Consider the following 22,183-nt stretch of genomic DNA (forward strand, 5'->3'; position numbering starts at 1 on the left):
TAACCATGATGACCCTTGACTTCTTAGTGGTGGCGGCAGTAGAGCCTGATCTGGTAGAAAAGCAGAGAAATTCCCCATCCCAGGACACACGGGTTGGGTGAACCTGTCAAGGGAATGCAGCCAGACATGAGCTCGAGAGGTGGCCCCAGGTTAGGACAGGTAGGTCCTTGAGTGCCGTGCTGAGAAGGGTGACTTTTTCCAAAGACAGTGAGCAGCCCTGCCAAAATCTCTGGAGCAGAGACAGGACATGATGAGCATGCACCCTGGAGAGACAGTTCTTGGGGCGGATGGAAGGGCAGCCGGGGAAGGTGAGACTGCTCTGCGAAGCCAGTGAGGAGCCGTTCCCTGAGGGGGATGGTGGTGCTTGAACCATGGTCTGGGCCATGGGAATGGCTTTGAGGGGACAGTTTCAGAAACTCTCAGGGACCGAGAATTAGCTGGTGTCGATGCAGGAGGAAGTCCATGAGTATAGGTTTCTGGATCAGTCGACCATCTGTGGAAGATGGGCTGGAGGAAGGTGAGAGACTCGAGCGCAGACTGAATTCAGACGTAGCCGTGAAGGTCGAGGAGGGGAGTTGGACGTGTCTTCAGCCCCACGCGGGGACTCATATGTGCGGAGCTAGAGGAGAGAGGCCATGACTCTGCATTTCTGGTTTGGCAAATTGAGTGATCAGATAGTAATGCCCCCGTCCACAGGGAGGACTCACAGAGGGTGGTCAGAGTTATGGGGAGGTGAGTTGCGATCTGGTTGTGTTGAATTTGAGGTGCCTGTGGGGGTGTCGGGTCGTGTATTAGACTGTGGCGCTCAGGAGGAGGGTCCTCGCTGGAAATAGAAACTTGCAGGCGGGCGTTCGGGGTAGCCGTGGTTTCAGGGATGACACCCAGGGTTTTCTGCTCTAGTTGGACACAAGGAGCCCATAACAGAGACTGAGGAGGGCAGTTAAGAGAAGTGGAAAGGAAACCAGGAGAGAGAGGAGACTTAGAAGGCAGCGGGAGGCTTCGGACTGGGGACGGTAGGCTGGGTCTGGTCTGTTTTCCTGGCCCCCCCTGGACATCTTCATGGGGAAGGGAACTTTGCCCCTCTCATCTGCAGACCGCTGTCTGGCCGGATCTGAAACTCAACTGTCCACAGGTGCCCGGGCTCGCGCCTGAAGAATGGGAACTTGAGTCTTGTGGAGGCCCTTGCCCACCCCTCCAAGTCATACCTCTCCACTGCTCCCCACCAGGGAGATGGATACGTCTGGGAGCCCAGCAGGAAGGCAGGGGTGGGGGGTGGGGAACAGCAGATGGCTCCAGGCCCCACCCTTTGGAGGCAGGAGTCCACACAGCTGTTGGGCAGAGCCTCCTGTAAGTTTAATGGGCGAACAGTTGTCGGGGAGTTGCTGGTGGTGGGTGAAGGAGCCCCTCGCTGTGGGCGCCAGCTGCCTCCAGACCCTGTGCTGGTGGGGTCGCTGGGCCCCTGGATGGAGGTCATCTGGCGTCACAGGACAGTCCTGTACGTGGTAGTCTTGTCGCTGTGCAATTGCATCAGTCCAAGTGGAAATTAGCTTAGATTCCTGGAGTTGCTTAAAACCCTCGGGGCTGGGGGGCTGTACCTGTGGCCAGCCCCTGGGCCTGTCCGGATCAGAGGCAGCCTGCTTTGGCTCTCTTTTGTTCTTACCGATGTGTCATTTTGGAGAAGTGGAGGGAGGGTGGAGAAATACTGCCAAACTCAGGGAAATTTGACTCCTGCATAGACAAGAGACACAGAGCTGGATTCTAAAAGCAACGGCCTCTTTGTCTTTGCTCCGTCAGCATCCCCATGGCCTGCTTTCCTCCCAGGCACAGCCAAGGGCCAACTCGGGTCATCCGTCTGCCTCCCACGGGTCCTTCCGCAGGTCCTGGGGGACGAGGGGTGCGTTGACGACTCTGAAATAGGTCGACTCGGCTGCTTCTCGGAACCCTGTGTCCGTCAGCTTGTCCTTATTTTCTCTTGTTTGACGTGAGCGCAGAGTTCAGGATTCATTCGTGATGGGCCACTTCTTTTGATCTTGGTTTTGCGATCGTGCTGGAGAGACCGAGCCTTGGGGGTCATGGTACTTCTTTGCGGTGGGGGGCATTGGCCCTGCTGGGGCTTAATCCTGGGGCTCAAGTGCTAGGGTTTCTCCAGTAACAGCTGTATTATCAGAGGCAGGGGGGGCATCGCCCCAGCAGGCTGGGTGCTGGGCCGAACCTCCCTAGCCTGGGGGGACTGCTGCTCTTTTCCCAAGAAAGTCCTCATCTACACCTTCTAGTCCCCTCCCTCTCTGTTCACAGAGACTCCAGGTCCCATTGATTGCCGGAGTGATGGAGCAATTCTGAGTGAGTGATGACTCGTCACAGGATGGGCTGGCTAGTGGTCCCTCCAGTCACTCCCCACTCGCTCTTCTCCCCTTGACTGACTGCTTGTCCCATAGGAATCCTGGTGTGGTCATACCGAGGCCCCTTCTCTGCTCTCCCTGAGGTGGCTGGGATTCTTCTCTCTCAGCACGGATTGCACTGGGGTGGGTTTTTTCAGTTTTACTGAGATAAAATTGACTTAGAGCACTGTGTAAGTTTAAAATGTACACCGTAATGACTTGACATATTGCAAACGCAGGGTTTCTAAGAATTGTAGTGACATATTCACAACTTCAGCTCAGTCACTCAGTCGTGTCCGACTCTTTGCGACCTCATGGACTGCAGCAGGCCAGGCTTCCCTGTCCATCATCAACTCCCGGAGCTTGCTCAGGCTCATGTTCATCGAGTCAGTGATGCCATCCAACCACCTCATCCTGTGTCGTCCCCTTCTCCTCCTGAGCTCAGTCTTGCCAGGCATCAGGGTCTTTTCTAATGTGTCAGCCCTTCCCATCAGGTGGCCAAAGTATTGGAGCTTCAGCTTCAGCATCAGTCCTTCCAGTGAATATTCAGGACTGATTTCCTTTAGGATGGACTGGTTTACATTTACCATTTTTAACTATACAGTTCAGTACCATGGAGGACATTCATGCTGTTATACGGCCATCACCACTGTCCATCTCCACCACCTCCTCTTTGCAACTGAAATGCTAAGACCGTTAAACAGGGTCCCCAGCCCCTAACCACCGCCATCCTACTTTATGCCTCTCTTACGAGTTCGTCTCCTCCAGATCCCTCACAAAGTTGAATCATACACTCTTTGTCCTTTTCTGACTGGTTTATCTCACATACATTAATTTCCTCAAGTTTCTTTCCTGTTGTAGCATATGCTAGAATTTCCTTCCTTTTTAAAGCTGAACTATTCCATTGTATGTATATACCACACATTGTTTATCTGTTCAGCCCTTGAATAGACCGTTTGGTTATTTCCACTTTTTGGCTCTTGTGAAGAAGCTGCTGTGACATTGGTATGCAAGTATCTGTTGGAGTCCTCGCTTTTGCTTCTCTTGGGTGTGTACCCGAAGTACGGTTGCGGGGTCATATGGTAATTCTGTGTTTAATTTGCTTGAAGAACTGCCATGCTGATGGTATTGTGTCCTTCCCCGGCCACACCATGTAGCATGGGGATCTTCCCCAGCTGGAGATCAAACCTTTGCCCCTGGAAGGAGAAGCATGGAGTCTTAGCCACTGCACCACCAGGGAAGCCCCAGCGTTGCGTCCATGTTGAGTCTGTCTCTCTGTCAGACTTTCAGGGAAGAGCTGTGTACTTCATCTTTGACTCCACAGCCCTACTTAGCAGTCTGTCTGGCATAGGAAGTAGTGTTTGTTACACTGACTTAACTGAGGAGTGCCCTTGTTCCAGCCCCAGAGAATTCGCCCCAGAAAGCAGGGAAGAATTTATGTAAGAGGACCCAGAAGGATGTGATTTCACTCCCTTACTGCCAGTTAACCTCACGTGATAAAGTGAAGAGAAAGCAGGTAACCATTTTTATAGAGAGGAGCCATCTGTGATTAAATTGAGGTCAGATGACTTCTTCCTTTTAAGGGTACCTGGATTAGCTCTATACCCTGTACAGTCCTTTTTTTTTTTTTTAATTACTTTTATTTGAAAAATTTTAATATAATTTTAAAAGCTACTTTCCATTTACAGTTACTACAAAATATTGGCTCCATTCCCAGTGCTGTATAATACATTCTTGAGCCGGTCTTACACCCAACAGCTTGTTCCTCCCCACTTCCCATCCCTATGTTGCCCCTTCCCCCTGCTGGTACCTACTAGTTTCTTCTCTGTACCTGTGAGTCTTGCTTCTTTTTTGTCACGTTTACTGGTATGTTGTGGTTTTTGGATTCCACATGTAGGTGATATCCAGTGTTTGTCTTCCTCTGTGGAGTGCATTCCCTTTAAGCATAAGGAGATGTATCCTCACAACGTAAGGTTCATCCTTTCAGCAAGCATTAAGCAGACATTTCTGTGTGCTCGGCCTGTGGGAGGCCCAGGATGCAAAGTACAACTCCTGTCCTTGTAAGGTACAAACACTTACACACAGTGCTGGGCGAATAAGCGCCAGGTGCCCTGGGAGCTCTTGCAGGGGATGCAGGGAATTTCATCCACACCCAGAAAGGTCAGGGAAGGTATCACAACCAGGAAGTGAGGCTCTTCCAGTCAGGGTGTGGCCTGTGTAAAGCGAGAAAGTCCATAGCATCCTTACCACTCATGGCTCTTGGGAGACCCCAAAGATCTCTGCCAGGTTTAAATCCCTGACCTGCAAGAAGCCAAAAAAAAGAAGTTATACTAAAATAGGGACCTGAGGTCGTGTACAGTGGGTATAGTGGTTTATTTTTGCACGTTTCGTAGGTCGCTTTGGTCTCATAGCTTTGTAATGTGTGTGTGTGTTGTTCAGTCACTAAGTCATGTCTGACTCTGCGACGTCATGGACTGTAGCCCACCAGGCTCCTCTGTCCTCCACTGTCTCCCAGAGTTTGCTCAAATTCATGTCCGTTGAGTCGGTGATACTATAATCATCTCATCCTCTGCTCCCCCCTTCTCCTTTTGCCTTTAATCTTTCCCAGCATCAGAGTCTTTTCCAATGAGTCAGATGTAATCTAAAGGTCATTTAAGATTTTTAGTTATATTTGACTTCATATTCTGGGGGAACACATGTGCTGAGGGCAGTGGGCATAGATCTGTGAATTCTTTATGGTCTTGGGGTGTATTCTGCAAAAATGTCATGGGTCGGGAATTCCCTGGCGGTCCAGGGGTTAGGATTCTGCGCTTTCGCTGCCAAGGGTGCTGGTTCAATTCCTGGTTGGGGAACTAAGATCCTGCAAGCTGTGCAGCCACACACACACAAAAAAAAGTTTTCACAGATCAGCTGTAGGTCAGTGTGTGGGAGAGATGAGACAGTACAGAGGATGGTGAGCAGGGGCTGAATCACAGCAGACTTTGCGGAGGGATTTGGACTAAGTCCTGGAGAAGGTGAGAGACACTGAAAACTTAAGTAAAAGCAGGACATGTGCTGCATTTTGGCTTCAATAGATCATTCTGGCCACCGTGTAGAAAGTGAATTGGAGCAGAGATAAGAAATGGTGAAGACAAGTTCCCAGAGAGTAGAGAACTGTACCCACTAACCAAGTATTAACACTTACCATGCACAAGCCAGCTTCCTAGGTGGCACCACTGGTAAAGAACCCGCCTGCCAGTGCAGGTAGATGTTACAGACACGGGTTTGATCCCTGGGTTGGGAAGATCCCCTGGAGGAGGGCACGGCAACCCACTCCAGTATTCTTGCCTGGAGAGTCCTATGGACAGAGGAGCCAGGTAGGGTACGGTCCGTGGGGTGGCAAAGAGTCGGACATGACTGAAGCGACTTAGCATGCACACGTGCACCGTGTTAAGAGCCTGGCTTGTTACTTACTTTAGCAAAGGCCTGGTGACACCGGCAGTTTTCAGCAGAGAGTATCTGGATTTTTAGTGTCTCTCTGCAGAGGAGCTGGATCTGCGAGTCCCCATGGCCACACTAGGACTGTCCAGAGACTTGGATACAGACCTGAGGATGTGAGGATGCCTCTCGTCCAGCGTTGCAGCGTGTGGAGTCTGGGGGGCGGTTACTTGAAGCTGTGCACTGTGGAGTTGCTGAGCCCAAACTGAGTTAATAGAGACTGGATGGCTCGATCCCAGTGAGCCAGTCTGTGGAGAGGGCTGAGCTCTGTCCCGGGTGGTCTGGGGACTGAGGGGAGCCCGGGGGTCAGGAGTTGCAGGCAGCTCTCCGGTGGTACCCACGGCTGCTGGCATGGCTGTGCCAGGGCCAGTGAGAGGAGCAGGCGAGGTGCGGGTGTGACGCGTCCCGACACCATCCTGTCCCTTCCCTTTCCATCAGTTGGTCTGGGTCTTTTCCGTCTCCACTGCCTTGCCTTGATTCTGGTCATCATTTCTCCCCGCACCGTTGCGGAGGCCTTCGATTCCGGGTCTGCCCCACATACCCGAGTCAGAATTAATGACTGAGACATCATTCCAGTGGCATAAACCGACTTTTAATAGCTCGTTATCCCCTGTAGAGCACCAGGTAAAGAAAAAGTACCTTGCGATGGTTGTGCCTGTATTTATTTAATTACTAAAGAAGAAAGGAACTCTTCACTCTTTGTCCCATAAAATTTGGTTTGGTGTGCAGCAGACAGTAGGTATCTCAAAGATAGCGAGTAAATCCTTTATAAGAGGATTAATCTGGAAAGATGAGGTCTGGGTCTGCTCAGAGGCAGAGGAGTGGATCCCCTGGCCGTGTGGGAGTGCAAGTTCTGGTATCTTCAAGGCCTCTTTTCTCTTCCTTGACTCCGATTGTCTTAAGATACTTAACAAATGGACAGCCTTCCATCGAGCGATTCCCCATCAGCTTTAAAACCTACTTCTCAGGAAACTACTTTCACCACGTTGTGCTGGGGATTTACTGCAACGGCCGCTATGGCTCGCTGGGCATGAGCCGAAGGGCTGAGCTGATGGACAAGCCATTGACCTTTCGGACTCTGAGTGACCTCATCTTTGACTTTGAAGACTCCTACAAGAAGTATCTTCACACAGTCAAGAAGGTCAAGATCGGACTGTATGTCCCCCACGAGCCTCATAGCTTCCAGCCCATTGAGTGGAAGCAGCTGGTCCTCAATGTCTCAAAAATGTTGAGGGCTGACATAAGGAAGGAGCTGGAGAAATACGCCAGGGACATGAGGATGAAGGTCAGTGCAGGGGAGGCAGATAAGGGATGCAAGGCCCTTCTTTCATTTTCCCTCTCTCTGTCTCTCTCTCTCTCTTGCCACGTGCCCTGTGTTTCTGAGATGGCCAACAGTTTCTCGAGGTTATCTTGCTTATTAGCCACCCTTTTAAATAATTTTGGGGACTTCCATGACAGTCCAGTGGTTAAGACTTCAAGCTTCCACTGCAGAGAGCACAAGTTCAATTCCTGGTCAGGGAACTAAAATTCCACATGCCACGTGGTGTGACCAAAAATAAATAAATAAGTTTGTAAAGGATTTTGTAAGGTGATTGCTGAGAAAAAGAGAGTGAGCCTGGCAGTTAGGCAGAAAAAAGGAAATTTATTAGAGGGAACAGAGAGGGTGACTGGCTTTTAAGGAGAATCAGCGTTCTCCCTTTCTGATGGAGTCCTTCTTATACCCCACCAATGAAAAATTCTCTGAAGGGGTGGTCGCATAGCCAGAGGTCTGGAATCTGGTGGTCTCGCAGCTTTGAGAAGATAAGCACCCGTGAGATAACAGGATACCATTTGGGCAATTTGGTCTCAGAGATCACTGTGATTTATTCTTTGTTTGCCGGGTTGACATAACGAGCCATCTTATCAATGAGACCCCATGTGGGCCCTATCAGATTTGATTTTTGACATGGACAATTTAAGTTTCTTTGCAGTTACTACTTTAAAAACCAGAGCTAAAGTCCATGTGGGTGTTGAAGCTGAAGCAAAGTCTTGGCCTGTAGTTCCTTCTGTGAGTTCATCGAAACTGTTCATCAGTCTATACTAAGGCTCCAGTTTTGTTCTGTTTTGTCTTAGTAATAAGAGCAGGCAATCATCTCAGTTTCCCTGAGACTGAGGCTTTTCAAGGACATGAGACTTTGAGCATTTAAAGCCAAGAAAGGGAGTTCCCTGGTGGTCCAGGGGCTAAGAATCTGCCTGCCAGTACACGAGACATGGGTTTGATTCCTGGTTTGGGAAGATTCCAAGTCTGTGCCCCACAGCTACTGAGCATGAGCTCTAGAGCCCGAGCTCTAGAGCCCGAGAGCCACCACTACCGAGACCTGGGTGCCCTAGAGCCGGAGCTCTGCAGCACGAGAAACCCCTGCACGGAGAAGTCCATGTGCTACGACGGGAAGGTGGCAACTTCCCTGCTTGCTCCAGCTAGAGAAAGCTGGAACGCAGCAAAAATAAATGGATAAATAATGAAATGATTTTTAAAAAGTTAGAAAAGCCAAGGAAGTCTCAGGCAAACCAGGATGAGTGGGTCACCCTGCTGCATAATTTATCAGATTATACCGAGTCATGTTTTATCTCTGGTTTGCTTTGTGAGTTGCAAAGCCCTTGGCATAAAATTCTGACCTGGTGTCACAATGGCAAACAAAGGAGCACACATCCTGCCGTAGTTTCATAAGCGCCCGCGTCACTGCCGAGGGGACAGGACGCCTGCTTGTCCTTGCCACTACAGGCCTTGTGGAGTCACTGAGGGCTGTGTCTACACCGAGGCCCACAGGAGAAAGTGCTGATGCCGAATTTAGGCTTGGTTGTGGTTAGCACCTGAGGACTCGTCAACTTCTCTTGGTAGCACTTGGAATGGAGTTTTTTTTTTTTCTAGCCACACCATGAGCGTGTGGGATCTTAGTTCCCTGACCAGGGATCGAACCTGGGCCCACTGCAGTGAAAGTGTGGGGTGCTGACCACTGGACCGCCCGGGAATTCCCTGGAATGGAGATTCTTGATCCTTTGAACATGCTGTGGGCTTCCTGGGTGGTGCTAGCGACTAAGAACCTGCCTGCCAATGCAGGAGATGTCAGATGCAAGAGAAGAGGGTTTGATCCCTGGAGGAGGGCATGGCAACCCACTGCAGTATTCTTGCCTGGAGAATCCCATGGACAGAGGAGCCTGGTGGGCTACCGCCCATAGCGTCGCAAAGAGTCGGACACGACTGAAGCGACTTAGCAGGCATGCACATGTGTGTGGGGTTGAAGGATCCAGGGAAGAACAAACTGGCTTCTGGGGCAACATGGATGGGACTTTGTCTGCACAAGAGGGGAATTTACTGAGCAACCAAACAGCCCCAGGAGGCTGAGGCACTGGGCTGTCTGTTACGGGGGAAGGGGCACAGGGTCATCCTGTGACCTTCTGAGCAGTGGCCCCTCTGCTTTTGTGGTGACCTTGTGACGCCAGGTCAGAATTTTATGCCCCACGGCTTTGCAACTCACAAAGCAAACCCGAGATAAAACGTGACTCTGTGTAATCTGATAAATTATACAGCAGGGTGACCCACTCATCCTGGTTTGCCCAAGACTTTCTTGGCTTTTCTTTTTCTTTTTTTGACTTTTTTATAATTTCATTATTTATTTCTTTATTTTTGGTCGTGCTGGGTCTTTGTTGCTGCACTCCAGCTTTCTCTAGTTGCAGCAAGGTGCCTCATGAGAGAGGCACCTGGGTGGCTCAGACCTTCTCTCAGAAGTCTTCCAGCCCAGGGCCTTGGGCAGCATGGGATGACGAGTGGGCAGGGCTGGGATGCTGGGCTTTAGGAAGGCACGGGGAGGGTCCCTGGGGAGCCAGTGCGGTGACTCCTTCTATCTCCTCCAGATCCTGAAACCTGCAAGTGCCCACTCTCCAACCCAAGTGAGAAGCCGGGGGAAATCCCTGTCCCCCCGCAGGAGGCAGGCGAGCCCCCCGAGACGGCTCGGCAGGCGAGACAAGTCGTGAGTAGTACCTTCCCCTCCCCGCCACCACTCCCCACTCAAGGCTCAGCGCATACATTCATGGGGTTGTCCTGGGCTTGGCATTCGAACCAAATGGTGATCTCCAAGAGATGGGCCTCTTGCATGGGGGACATCTCTGACAGCAAAGGTCCCCCATGCACGTCACCCCCCCAGTGCTGTCACCCTCCTGACGGTCAGATGTAGAGACAGCTGGAGGGATAAGCCCCAGACGCTGTGAGATAGAGAAGAGCCTGGAAGGAGCCCTGGGCTTAGAGTTAAGAAGCCTGGGTCTGGAGCCAGCTCAGCTGCTTAGGGAGCTGTGGGGCCTTAGACGTGTCATGCTACCTTTCTGGGCTCACGTTCTCTCACCCCAAAATTGAGACTTTTAGAAGGGATGAACTTGCCTGTTAATAGAACCTTAGCCCTCTGTGCCCAGTAGAAAGTGCAATTGCCCTCCATGGATGGCATCAGAAACAGCGCTTGGCCTCTCCTCTCTCCTTGGCTGGCTGTACCCTCCTCTGTTTTAGCCTCGAAGCTGGTGACTCCTCGCTTCCTTCTTAGATCAAAGTGATCCACTTAAGAAATGACAGTTCGAGATGCTGAGGCTGCCCAAAGTAGCCAGTAATAATCCCCCGGCAAATATGTGGGCCATGAGTACGGTGGGAAAAAAAATACTGCCTTGATGAACACCAGCGGCCTGCTGTGTCTGTCACACGGGTTCTCACCGTGCGGGGACCCAGGGGTCCGGGGCACAGGGGCCCCGGCGCATGCGCCCATTCACCTTGCAGCCCGGGCAAATGCCTGGGGGCGTCTTAGTTTCCTTGTGCGTCAAAGAGGATCAGAATGCTTTTCTTGCCTATCTCACAGGGTGCTGTAAGCTCAGGTTAGAAGATGTGATAAGAGCGATTTGTGGATGCTGAACTGTGTTACACAGTAGGTTGTTGTTGTCACAGTGTTCCTGTAGTGGGAGGAGAGAGTTTTACAGTTTCCTTTTCAGAGGAAGGAACCAGGGCACAAAAGATCGTGTGCTGTGTCGTGTAATTGGCCAGCAACAGAACTGGGGCTGGAACCCGGCCTCTTGACTCTGGGAAGGTGGTGGGGGAGGAGAGCGTTGCTTCGGTTTGGGGAAGAAGAGGACAGGATGAAGTATTGTCGTGTCCAGGGAAGTGTTCCTGTTCATCTCTGTTCCGCCTCCCACTGCCAGTCCCAGGCTTCTGCACCAGCAGCCAGGAAGGTCTTGGGACCAGAGCCCAGGGTTTGAAGGGGAGGAATGACCAACTGGGAGGGGTGGGTGCTCCTATAACCGAAGGTCAGAGTGGTTTCTTTTTCTAAAAAGTTTTAATTGGAGGATAATTGCTTTACAATATTGTGTTGGCTACTGCCATACAACAGCGTGAATCAGCCGTAAGTATATGTGTCCCCTTCTTCTTGAACCTTCCCCCTCACCCCGCTCCCACCCCATCCCACCCCTCTGGGTTATCACAGAGTGCGACACATTGAATTCCCTGTGTTATGCAGTAACTCCCGGTGGTTTCAACGTAGGTTTGTCCTTTTAGGGAGCAGGGTGGCTTTGGACCTGTCACACATGGCCTCTGACCCTATTCCTGCCCCTGATGCTGGGCAACACCCTTGATCCCGACGCTCACCCTGTCTGTCCTCTCTGATTCAAGCAGCCATTCGTGACTGTCACTGAACAAAGCAGCTGTGGTCTCAGAGGACTATGGACCTGGAAGCCCTTCCCAGAGGGTCACTGGGCAGAGTGTAAGGGGCCCCACCCGAAATGGAAATCTATCTGGTGACCCCTGGACTGAGGGAGGGTAGCCTTTAATCTGGTTGGTTATCCTGACTGCCCGTGGAGGCCCGAGTCCTCTCCTGAGGAGCTCTCAACTCTTCAGCAAATGTTGCACGGTCCATAAAGTCTTGCTCTACCTTCGAGACTCTGGCATCCAGGGCCCAGGAAACCCTAGGTGTTCTGTCTGATTGGATTTTTGCACAGGATGGCCGTTGTTGGTTCTTAAGGCAATTCCTGTTGGGGTCATTTTACTTGGATCCACAGGAGCTTTGCAGTCCAAGGCAGATTACATTTTTAACTGCAAAAAGTGACTGTGATTGCCCAGGGATGGTAAAGCCCATACAATCTTAGAAGCTGGTTGTAGAGACAAAAGTTGGGAAGACAAGCGGCTGGTGATGGTCGTGGTGTTGGTGCTAGTTTGAGTGGAGGAAGAAGGGAGTTTGAATTTGGACCATGGGCTTTGAGGTGCTTCTTAGGCATCGGAGGTGGGGGTAAGGGGGAACGTCATAGAAGCTGCTGAAAATGCAGATGTGGAGTTCATGGGTGTTGGGGAATAGAGATCCTGCTTTTAGAGCCGTCTACTTAGAAGGGACAGTTGAAACAACAGCTGGATCAGTTTGCCAGGAAAGAAAGCAGAAAGAGAGCGGAAAAGAAGTCATGTCAGGGTCCTGAGTGTGCGAGAAGACGACCCAGCATAGGAGATGGGGAAGGAATAGAGAACGGGAGAAAGGGCCGGCGTGAGGGCCTCCGCCTGTGCCCACCAAGGCCAGCGCGGAAGGGCTTAGGGGCGCTGAGGCGGCGGAAGGTGACGCCATATATCACGTTGCTGATGCTGCTGTGAGGGAGCCAGAGTCATCTGGTGCGAGTGGGGAAGAGGCTTATCAGTACAGAGTGGAAAATGGGCACACGGGGCCCAGCTGAGGAGAGATGGAAGCATCGTATAACCCTGTTCACAGGGCGTCCCTGTGGCTCAGACGGTGAAGAATCTGCTTGCAATGCAGGAGACCTGGGTTCTATCCTTGGGTCGGGAAGATCCCCTGGAGAAGGGAATGGCTACCTCACTCCCAGTATCCTTGCCTGGAGAATTCCATGGACAGGCTCCTCTGTCCATGGGGTCACAAAGACTCGGACATGAGTGAGCGACTTTCACTTTAACGCTTGAGCACTAGGAGGAGGGCTTGTTAACATAGATTGCCCGGCCCCACCCCCAGCGGTTCTGATGCCACAGATCTGGGCCGGGGCCTGAGAAGGTGCCCTTCTAACGAGTCCCCGGTGATCCTGGTGCTGCTGGTCTAGGGATGCCACCTGGAGAGCCAGCGTCTGGTCAGTCATTGTGGGAGAACCGATTTGGGGCTTGACCTTCAAAATATAACAGAACGTCAAGTCTCAAAGGTCCTGGGTCTGCTGAGAGGGGCAGATGAGGCCATCGAGCGTGGATCAGGGACTCAGCCCTGCCTAGTCCTGCCTGGGCCCCTGGGTAATGAGGTTGCTGTTGTGAAGTCAGAGGGTGTGGCCCTGTGGTTGGGCCCCACTGAAGTCACCCTGGGAGGAACCCGATGGGTCCTTCTCCTGGGGGCCAGAGAGAGAAGTCCCGACCTCAGTCATCACCCAGGCCATGCCCCTGCTCTCGTCTCCGGCTACTCTGTCACGCAGCCAAGGCAAGTGAGCATGCTGGCGCCTGCAGTGGACAGCTGTTAGATTGCCACGGATGCGAGTGCACAGCCACCCTCGAGTGTCGGGGCCCTCTGCCCTCCCCTGCCTGCCCTCCCGAGGCGTGGGAGTGGGCCTGGGAATGGAGAGGAAGACAGGGTAGAGGGCAGTAGTCATCGAGAGGTCAGGAAGGAAGACCTGTGGGGAAGTGTGGTTCAAGTCCATCACCCCTCTTCATTCCCTGAACTGGTCCCGGCTCCAGCCAGGCAGGCCCCAGGAGCACAGAGGTGATGGCTCTTGGTTCAGTGGAAATGTAGACTTTTCCAAAATGATGAAGAGGGGCTGCAACCAGGCCCCAGATCCCCTGAGACTCATGACCCCTCCTGGCAGCCCCTTCTCCTGGGCCGAGCCCTGACTCCCAGGGGTCTTCATAAACTCTTCCCTAGGGCCAGAATTTGGGGGGTGGTGGTTCTGGCCCACAACCAGGATCAGGTGGCCTTGGTTGCTTGACCAGCCAGGGAGCCCAGGCGGCTTGTGGGTTCCTGTGGACACTCTGATGTGAGCAAGTCCAGTAAGACCATGGTGATTCTTGGTGGTGGAAGCTCCTGCTGCTGCTTTTCTCTGCTCCCAGCGATTGGAGGCCAGGAGAGGAATCTGTGGGGCAAGTATCTTGGCTCGAGTTTCACAGTGGATGGAGGCATTACAAGGGCTTCCCAGGTAGCGCTAGTGGTAAAGAACCTGCCTGCCAACACAGGAGACTTAAGAGAGAGACACAGGTTCCATCCTTAGGTTGGGAAGATCTCCTGGAGGAGGGCACGGCAACCCACTTCAGTATTCTTGCCAGGAGAATCCTATGGACAGAGAAACCTGGCGGGCTTCCATCCATGGAGTCTCAAAGAGTCGGACACGACTGAAGCGACATAGCACGCACACATGGAGACGTTACAAGGATGGCAGCTTCTCTTCCATGGTTCCTCCTTAACCCTGACTTCCGGATTGCAGGGTGGGATGAGGGATGACGGGGCCCCCATGCAAGAAGAGAGGGAAGAGAGATGCAGGAGATAAGAGTAACATGAAGGCTGTGGGAGCTGGGGACCACGAGACACACCGAGCACCAAGCTCCTCCCTCCCTCTCCAGATCCCAGCTTCCGCCACTGCAACAGACTGGGACCCAGGACAGCCTGGTTCCTAGAGGTGTGTCTGGAGAAAAGCAGCTTCCCAGCCTCTACCCATGGCCTTCCCCAAGCAGGCTTTTCTCCAGGTAATCTGGCTTTTGCGCAAGGAAACGAGAAAGTGACAAATGTGGTTATGATCGAGTAACAAACTCCAGACCTCTTGGTGTGTAGCATGATCGGGACCAGGAAGGGTTTGGTGACTGTTCAGTTCAGTTCAATTCAGTCACTCAGTCGTGTCCAACTCCTTGTGACCCCATGAATGACAAAACGCCAGGCCTCCCTGTCCATCACCAACTCCCGGAGTTCACTCAAACTCATGTCCATCAAGTCAGTGATGCCATCCAGCCATCTCATCCTCTGTCGTCCCCTTCTCCTCCTGCCCCCAATCCCTCCCAGCATCAGGGTCTTTTCCAATGAGTCAATGCTTCGCGTGAGGTGGCCAAAGTATTGGAGTTTCAGCTTTAGTATCAGTCCTTCCAAAGAACACCCAGGACTGAGCTCCTTTAGGATGGACTGGTTGGACCTCCTTGCAAGTCCAAGGGACTCTCAAGAGTCTTCTCCAACACCACAGTTCAAAAGCATCAATTCTTCTGTGCTCAGCTTTCTTCACAGTCCAACTCTCACATCCCTACATGACCACTGGAAAAACCATAGCCTTGATAGATGGACCTTTGTTGGCAAAGTAATGTCTTAGCTGGTGACTCTTACTATGTTGTTATTTCAGCATTACTTAAGGCCGCCAAGTCATTTCTAAATGTGGCGGGTGCCGCTGTGAAGCTGGGGAGTGGCCCCAAGAGGGAAGAGTTACCATAACATCCAAGAGGCTCCTCAGCTGTGGGGTCCCAGCCCCTGTCTGTGCGTGTGGATAATTTTAGTGGTTTTGTGTCCCCCGCCCACCCCTTCTTGCATCTGGGGCTCCTTCCAGCCCTGCATGCCTTGCCATTTTTGCACTTGTCTGAATAATCCTTCTCGAAAGGAGCATCAGTTTCACTGGGTTGACAAGACAGTCAGCTGAGTGGGAGGGCAGACGGCAGTCACCCCGTTGGTGTCAGGTGAGACAGAGCTCCTTCTGGAGAGAAACAGGGACTCCCACCCCCGTCCCTCCGCCCAATAGTCCTTCCGCCTCCTCTCTGCTCCCCTGGGAGTATTTAAAGAACCTTCCACACTGAACAGTCAGGTTGTTTCCTGTGGTTCGTAAACCGAGAGAGCTTGCTATGTAGGTGGGAAAGGCCTCTGGTGAACTTAAAACCAGCTCCTTCAGGACAGTGGGCCTCAGGCTCACTGAGATTCTCAACAGGGGCCAGGGCCCTCCTTGGGGGAGACGGGTTAGAAGTGCAGCGGAAGGGGAGGGTTTATAATAATGCTGCTGCCCATGACTGCCTGGGGGCCCAGAGGGTGAATGTCCTGCAAAGCTCAGGACCATTCCCGCCCCCCAATAAAGAACAAATCCGCCTAAAATGCCCCCACTGAGAACCCCGAATGCTCCCTGGAGTCCTTTCCATCTCTGACAGTCCCCAGGTCTTGGCTTCCTGATCCATGGCCTGAACTTGAGAGAGTGGTGGTGAGTGGACAGTGGTTTTCTGGCTGGGCTGCGTGTGTTCCCATGAAGGCAGCTCCTGCCAATTCAAGTGACCCCGAGAACATGCTTCTGAATTGGGGCAAGAGTCCCCCAGGGTCCATGGGAACACCTTCTCTCCCCATCTGGCTTCTTTGCTCCCTTGGTCTCTTCCCCTCTCTTCTTGCTGCTCATGACTTTTTCTTCCCTTTGTCTTCCTTTTTGATTTTCCTTCTTTGTCATTCATCTCGAGGGCGATCCATGGCTCCGCTGGGCTCTGCTTGCCCCGTGGAGACCCTCAGGGTCACAGAGGTTCCTCAGCCCAGTGAGGTCTCCTTCCACTGCTGGGCCACGGTCGGATGAGGGAACTCCTGCCCCGTTCTGTCGCCAGGCTCATGAAGGTGCCTCCAGGCAGTGGGGCTGGAGAGCCCTAAGTCATTTCTAAGTGACGTCATAATGAAGTCAGAGAGCAGCAGTTCAGGTCCTTGGTCTAACCACATGGAAGATATTTTGAATGGGCCCCAAGAAGTCATTCTCTTTAGATTCCAAGTGAGGAAATCTCCCCGGGCAGGGGTGGGGGGTGGTTGGAAAGGGGAAAATTTCCTTCACACGGAACATAGAGGAGGCACAGAGAGGGGGAGAGAACTAGGAAGGTTATAAAGGGAGAAGTCGAACCTCCCAGATGAGGTGGGGTTTCTTCCCAGGCGCCCAGAGAAGGACGTTTCCAACTCAGAGGCCCGCCCTGCTTCATCCCTCGGGGGATTTCATGGTGGTCCAGGGTGCCAGAGATGCTTGAACAAACCAAAATGAAGTGATAGGCCTTATCAAGAAAGACCACCTCTGGCAGAGTGAACCAGGAGCCTCCAGAGCTGACAATTGAAGATAGTTACGCAGCGCTGGGGTTCCTCGGGGGCTCTCTGCCGCAGAAAGGAGAGGTGAGGTCAGAGCCGGGAAGCTGTGCCTGGGACTCTCAGCGGCCTTGGCTCCTGGTCTCCGGCCAGAGCCTCCTGCCTGGGGAGGGCTTGAAAGAAAGGACAGGGGGCTGGAGCTCTCTCCAGAGTTGCATCCCTCTTGGCTCAGGCCTGTCTGATCACAAGCAGCCTCAGCTGTCTTCCCTGTCAGCTGCCAGCAGTGGTGCCTGTGGTCCTGGGAAGTGAGGAATGTCAGAAGCAGGGTGGGCTTTGAATGAAGGTGACAGGTGGGAGGGAGCCCCCCTCAGTGTTCCTCCCGGAGGCGTACAGGCCGTGAGTCCTAGATTGAGTCTGGCCTGGCCTGACTTCTGCCCAGCTAGATAGGAGCAGAGGGCCTTGGGTCTCCCTGAACTTGTGAATGCTGGGCTGATGCCAACCTTGATTTAATCTGTTCCACCCCCTTAACATGGAGGAGAAAACGGCAACCCATTCCAGTCCTCGTGCCTGAAAAATCACATGAACAGAGAAAGCTGGCAGGCTGTAGTCCCTGGGGTCGCAAAAGAGCTGGACACAACTGAGCGCACACACACACACAGACACACACACAGACACACACACACACACACCCCCTTAACACTAAAGACTGAAAGATTTAACATTGCACTGTTGAGATACATCTGTTTGTAGAATCCAGAGACTGTGGAGAGTACAGCTAAATTGGTCCTTGTAAGTGTGCAGTGTGTGAGGGTGTCACCTGTGAACAGGGGCGTGTGCACGCGTGTGAGGGGTTGTGACCTCAAGGGAGGCAGGATTGAGAAGCCTGAGCAGCCTGACTGTGTGTCCCCATCAGGCAGCCAGGAACTGGGCTTAGCTGGGCCGCGTCCCTGAGGTATCTCACACCTGCAGGGGAGAAGGAAGGGGTACATTTCCATTAGAAGAGGGGGAATGGATTTTGGCTCCACTGACCAGCCATTTGTTTTGGTAAACCAAAGACCTGCAAGGCGCGTGGCACAAAGTCTAAGTGTGTTGGTTTCTCAGTTGTGTCCGACTCTGCCCCCACCACGGACTGTGGCCCACCAGGCTCCTCTGTCCATGGGATTCTCCAGGCAAGAATATGGAGTGGGTTGCCATTCCCTTCTCCAGAGATCTTCCCAAGCCAGGGATTGAACCTGGGTCTTCTGCTTTGCAAGCAGATTCTTTACCATTTGAACCACTAGGCAAGCCCAAGTGCCGCTTAGTAAATCCTTGTGAATGAGTGAGTGGTGCCCAAGTTCCAGGAGCCCTTCAGGACGTCTGACCCTTCCTGCCCAGTGACGGCTTGGGGGCTGGGGGTGCGAGGAGAGGAGATGCCCCAGACACAGCCCTTGTTCCGGGGACAGGGAGGGACCTGGGTGGTTTAGGGGGAACCCTCTAGGCTTTTTCTCCACTTACTGCCTCTTTCCTGAAGCCCAGTCTCACACAGACACACCACCTCGTTCAGCCCCAGGTTGCCCCACTTGCATCCCCAACATGCTCCATCACTTTCTGATTCCGAGGCTTCCCTGATGCCAACGTCCAGTCTAGCCGAGCTCTTCCTTGGCCCTGAGGCTGCCCCAGGTGGCGCACGTCGGAGATTGTTCACTGTCTAGATGCAGTGAGCCCGTACTAGGGTATGTGGTGAACCCTAGTGGCACGCCCCACAAAACACTTTCCCTGTGGTCACCCTGTCCTCGCCAGGCCCCCTCCCACTCTGCAGAGCTCCGCTGCGCTGGCTCCGGGATGCGGGCCTGAGGGTGGACCCGGGACCAGGCCATCCGGCAGTTAGCCTGGTTCACGCTTGGATACGTTGACATGATAGCAGTGAGGCCGGGATAGTCCATTTTTGTGCGGAGAGAAGTGCCCCCTCCTTCCTTCCACAAAGTGCGTCAAAGGAAACCTGAAGTCCCTACCCCACGTCCCCTAAAATAGAAGGCGCACGAGAGCCTTTCAGAGGGAAAGGCTTCCTTGTTTGGGCTAGGGAAGGATTTGGAGAAATACATTGTTCTAAAATAATAACCCTGGACCCGATGTGCAAGGTTCTGGGCAAGTGCAGACCCAGCTGAATCATCGTCCTGGGGCTTGTGTTTCTTAAAAATAAACCCCCTTGCTCTATTCTAATTATAGCCGGGGAGCACTTGGAAGGGCCTCTCCACAATAGCTCCCCCAGCTTTGGCCCTGAGACGAGCTGGCGAGGACTGAGCCGTTATTTCTGGCTGGGCTCCCAGGCAGGTGGCATGCTGCGATAACCCACTTGTGCCCTTCGCCAGGCCAAGAAATTCAGCCAGTGTTGCCGTGAAAGAAAAGGGGTTTGCCTTGCAGACAGTTGGCCAGGAATCTCAGTTGAACTCATTTTCTGCCAGTGTTGTTCAGCCGCTCAGTCATGTCTGACTCGTTGGGACCCCATGACTGCAGCACACCAGGCCTCCCCGTCCTTCACCAACTCCCAGAGTTCACTCAAACTCAGGTCCATTGAGTCGGTGATGCCATCCAACCATCTCATCCTCTGTCATCCCCTTCTCCTCCTGCCTTCAATCTTTCCCAGCATCTGGGTCTTTTCCAATGAGTCAGTTCTTCGCATCAGGTGACCAGAGTATTGGAGCTTCAGCTTCAGCATCCATCCTTCCAATGAATATTCAGGGTTGATTTTGTTTAGGATTGACTGGTTTGATCTCTTGGAATCCAAGGGACTCTCAAGAGTCTTCTCCAGCACCACAGTTCTGCCAGTGTTAGCCTTTTTTCCTCTGCCCCTGTGTTCTGGGCTGTTGTGGGAGGCATGAGGGTGGGGATACAGAGGAAGGAGACAACTTAGTCCCTTTCCTTTGGAAGGCCCCACGCTGTCTGTTGTCACAGAACCAAATTCAGCTGTACAGGTAGGCAGGTTCCCCAAGTGACCTTCAAAGATAAGGTAAAGCTTCTCCTATATACAGAAAAAAAAAATCTTCCAGTCAATTCTTAAAATGTTTGTTCATGGTAGCTTGAATTCTGGCTTAGGACTTTGTTAAAATAAAAATATCCCATCACAAACGTACCATAATGAAATCCTATCAGCCATTTACACGTTAGTAGGAACTAGACTGGCTTTCCTGGTGGCTCAGCACTAAAAAATCTTCCTGCAATATAGGAAATGAGAGTTTGATCCCTGGGTTGGGAAGATCCCCTGGAGATGGAAATGGCAATCCACTCCAGTGTTCTTGCCTGGGAAATTCCTGGGACAGAGGAGCCTGGCAGGCTACAGTCCATGGGGTCATAAAGAGTAGGACCCAACTTAGATTAAAAACAGCAAAGGAACTAGACCAGAGTTTATTGAGAGGTACAGGATATTCAACAGTGGAGATTCGCAGATGAAGTTACTTGATCCCTTCTCTACAGTTGTTTGCAGACTGTGAGGCAGACTCAAGAATTATGAACCTTTGGGATTCTTTAACCTAGTGGACCCCAACCTTTTTGGCACCAGGCAAGTTTCACGGAAGACAGTTTTTCCGTGGATCAGGGCGAGGTGGGGCTGGTTCAGGCAGTAATGTGAGTGGTGGGGAGCAGCAGATGGTTCCCTGCTGTGTGGCCTGGTTCCTAACAGGAGTTGGGCCCCTGATCCAGCGATGTACAGAAGGAAATGGTAGAGCATGTGGGTCAAGGGGCAGTGTGTTGTGGCGCGATCTAGTCAGAAGATACTTCACGGGGGAAGTGGCATCTGGGTTGGTCCTTGAAGGGATGAGCAGAGACATGCGGGAGGCATTCCAGAAGCCAGGATGCAGAGACAGGAGTGGCCTGACGTCTTCCTCAGGTGCTTGGGAGGATGCTCTGTGTGGGGGGCAGGAGACCAAGGGTCAGGGTCATCGCTTCTTGGTTAAGGTCATCTGCTTTTGATTCTGGAGGAGAATTCTGGTTTCCACCTCTTGCTAACCACGTGACTTTGAGCACGTTTCCTAACTTTCTTGGCCTCTGTTTCTTCCTCTGTCAGATGGATGCTAACAGTATCAGCCCCGTAAGGCCGTGGTGGGAATGAATTCACCCGTGCCCCTTAGAACAATGCTTGGTACAGAGTAAGTGCCTAATAAATAAAGCTATTTATAGTGGTGGTTCCTCAGCAAATGGGGGCGTGGGGAACTGGCAGAAGTGCTAAGGAAAGGTTTAGAAAAAGGAGGCCAAAGGGCCCCAAGGCAAAGTGCATCTATTTTTAAGGATGCTAAGAGCAGAACGTGGTAAAGATAAAGGGAGAAGTTTCAGGAACATAGAAACTTGAAAAAAAGGTGAAAATTCTCTTCCTTGCGGCTGAGAGGCTTCAAGAGGAAGCCAGGAGAGTGGCCAAGAAGTGGCTTCAGAGCAGGTGGCGTCGGGGCTCATGCTTGTGGCCTGTCGCTGCCGTGACCCCAGGGAAGCCCTCTTTTTGGGGTCAGTGGGTGGGGTTTGTTCATTCCTTGACCTTACTTGTCGCCTGTCCTGCCGCAGGCTTTGCAGCAGGTGCTGTTGGTCGCAAAAATGAGGGAGAGAAAATAGGCGAGTGTGGGTTTATCTGAGCCCCTGAGAAACGTTAGGAAGCTAGGGTCTTACTAGCTTCCATCTCGCATATGAAAGGCAGCACCTTTAGAGTTTCAGGAGAAATGTGACTTGGTATTGAGGAATATGTCAGGACAGGGAGGAAGCTTGTGCAGGAAAGGCTCGGAGAAGTGGGGCGAGCTGACTGGTAAGTGCCGCGAGGACCATGGAGCAAGGGGTTCTCTCGTTAAAGCGTGAGGAACTGCTTAACCTTGGGAGGCAGTGGGAGATAGAGCCGCCATGGCTCAGGGCCCAAGTAGTGTGCAAGGTCCCAGGGGAGAAGACAGACGCTTAGAGATGGGTGTCTGGACTTCATTTTGGGTGTGGCTGCTTCTCTGAAAGGATTCTGGAGCACTTGCTTGAACTTGTTCTTCTTCCGCATACTAATAACGCAACACCATTACTAGCATCATGTCTGAATCAGCTGCTAACTAGTGAGTTAATGGCTTCCCGATGACTCAGATGGTAAAGAATCTGCCTGCAATGCAGGAGACCCATGTTCGATCCCTGAGTTGGGAAGATCCCCTGGAGGAGGGAAAGGCTACCCACTTGTTTTTAAAATGGAGAAAAAAATTGTGAGATAAACGCTGAGAATGCTTAGGCATGATCTTATGTCGGGAAGTCTCCGATGAAGTAGCTTTAATGTAGACAGGTGATGTGCTTCTGAAGGACTTCTTTCCCCAGCTT

General features: G+C 52.3%; 1 protein-coding gene across 2 annotated transcripts in view; it reads left to right on the top strand.

Moving 5' to 3' along the window:
* VASH2 (vasohibin 2) overlaps positions 1-22,183 on the top strand; it is a 42,792-nt gene that overhangs the window by 15,454 nt on the left and 5,155 nt on the right. For both annotated transcript variants that reach the window (XM_040263155.1, XM_040263156.1), the window contains exons 6-7: positions 6,759-7,140; positions 9,747-9,862. In XM_040263155.1, coding sequence (XP_040119089.1) covers positions 6,759-7,140; positions 9,747-9,862 — 498 coding nt within the window. The remainder of the gene's footprint in view (positions 1-6,758; positions 7,141-9,746; positions 9,863-22,183) is intronic.

Source organism: Oryx dammah, unplaced genomic scaffold, assembly GCF_014754425.2.
Source record: "Oryx dammah isolate SB20612 unplaced genomic scaffold, SCBI_Odam_1.1 HiC_scaffold_21, whole genome shotgun sequence".
Lineage (NCBI taxonomy): Eukaryota > Metazoa > Chordata > Mammalia > Artiodactyla > Bovidae > Oryx > Oryx dammah.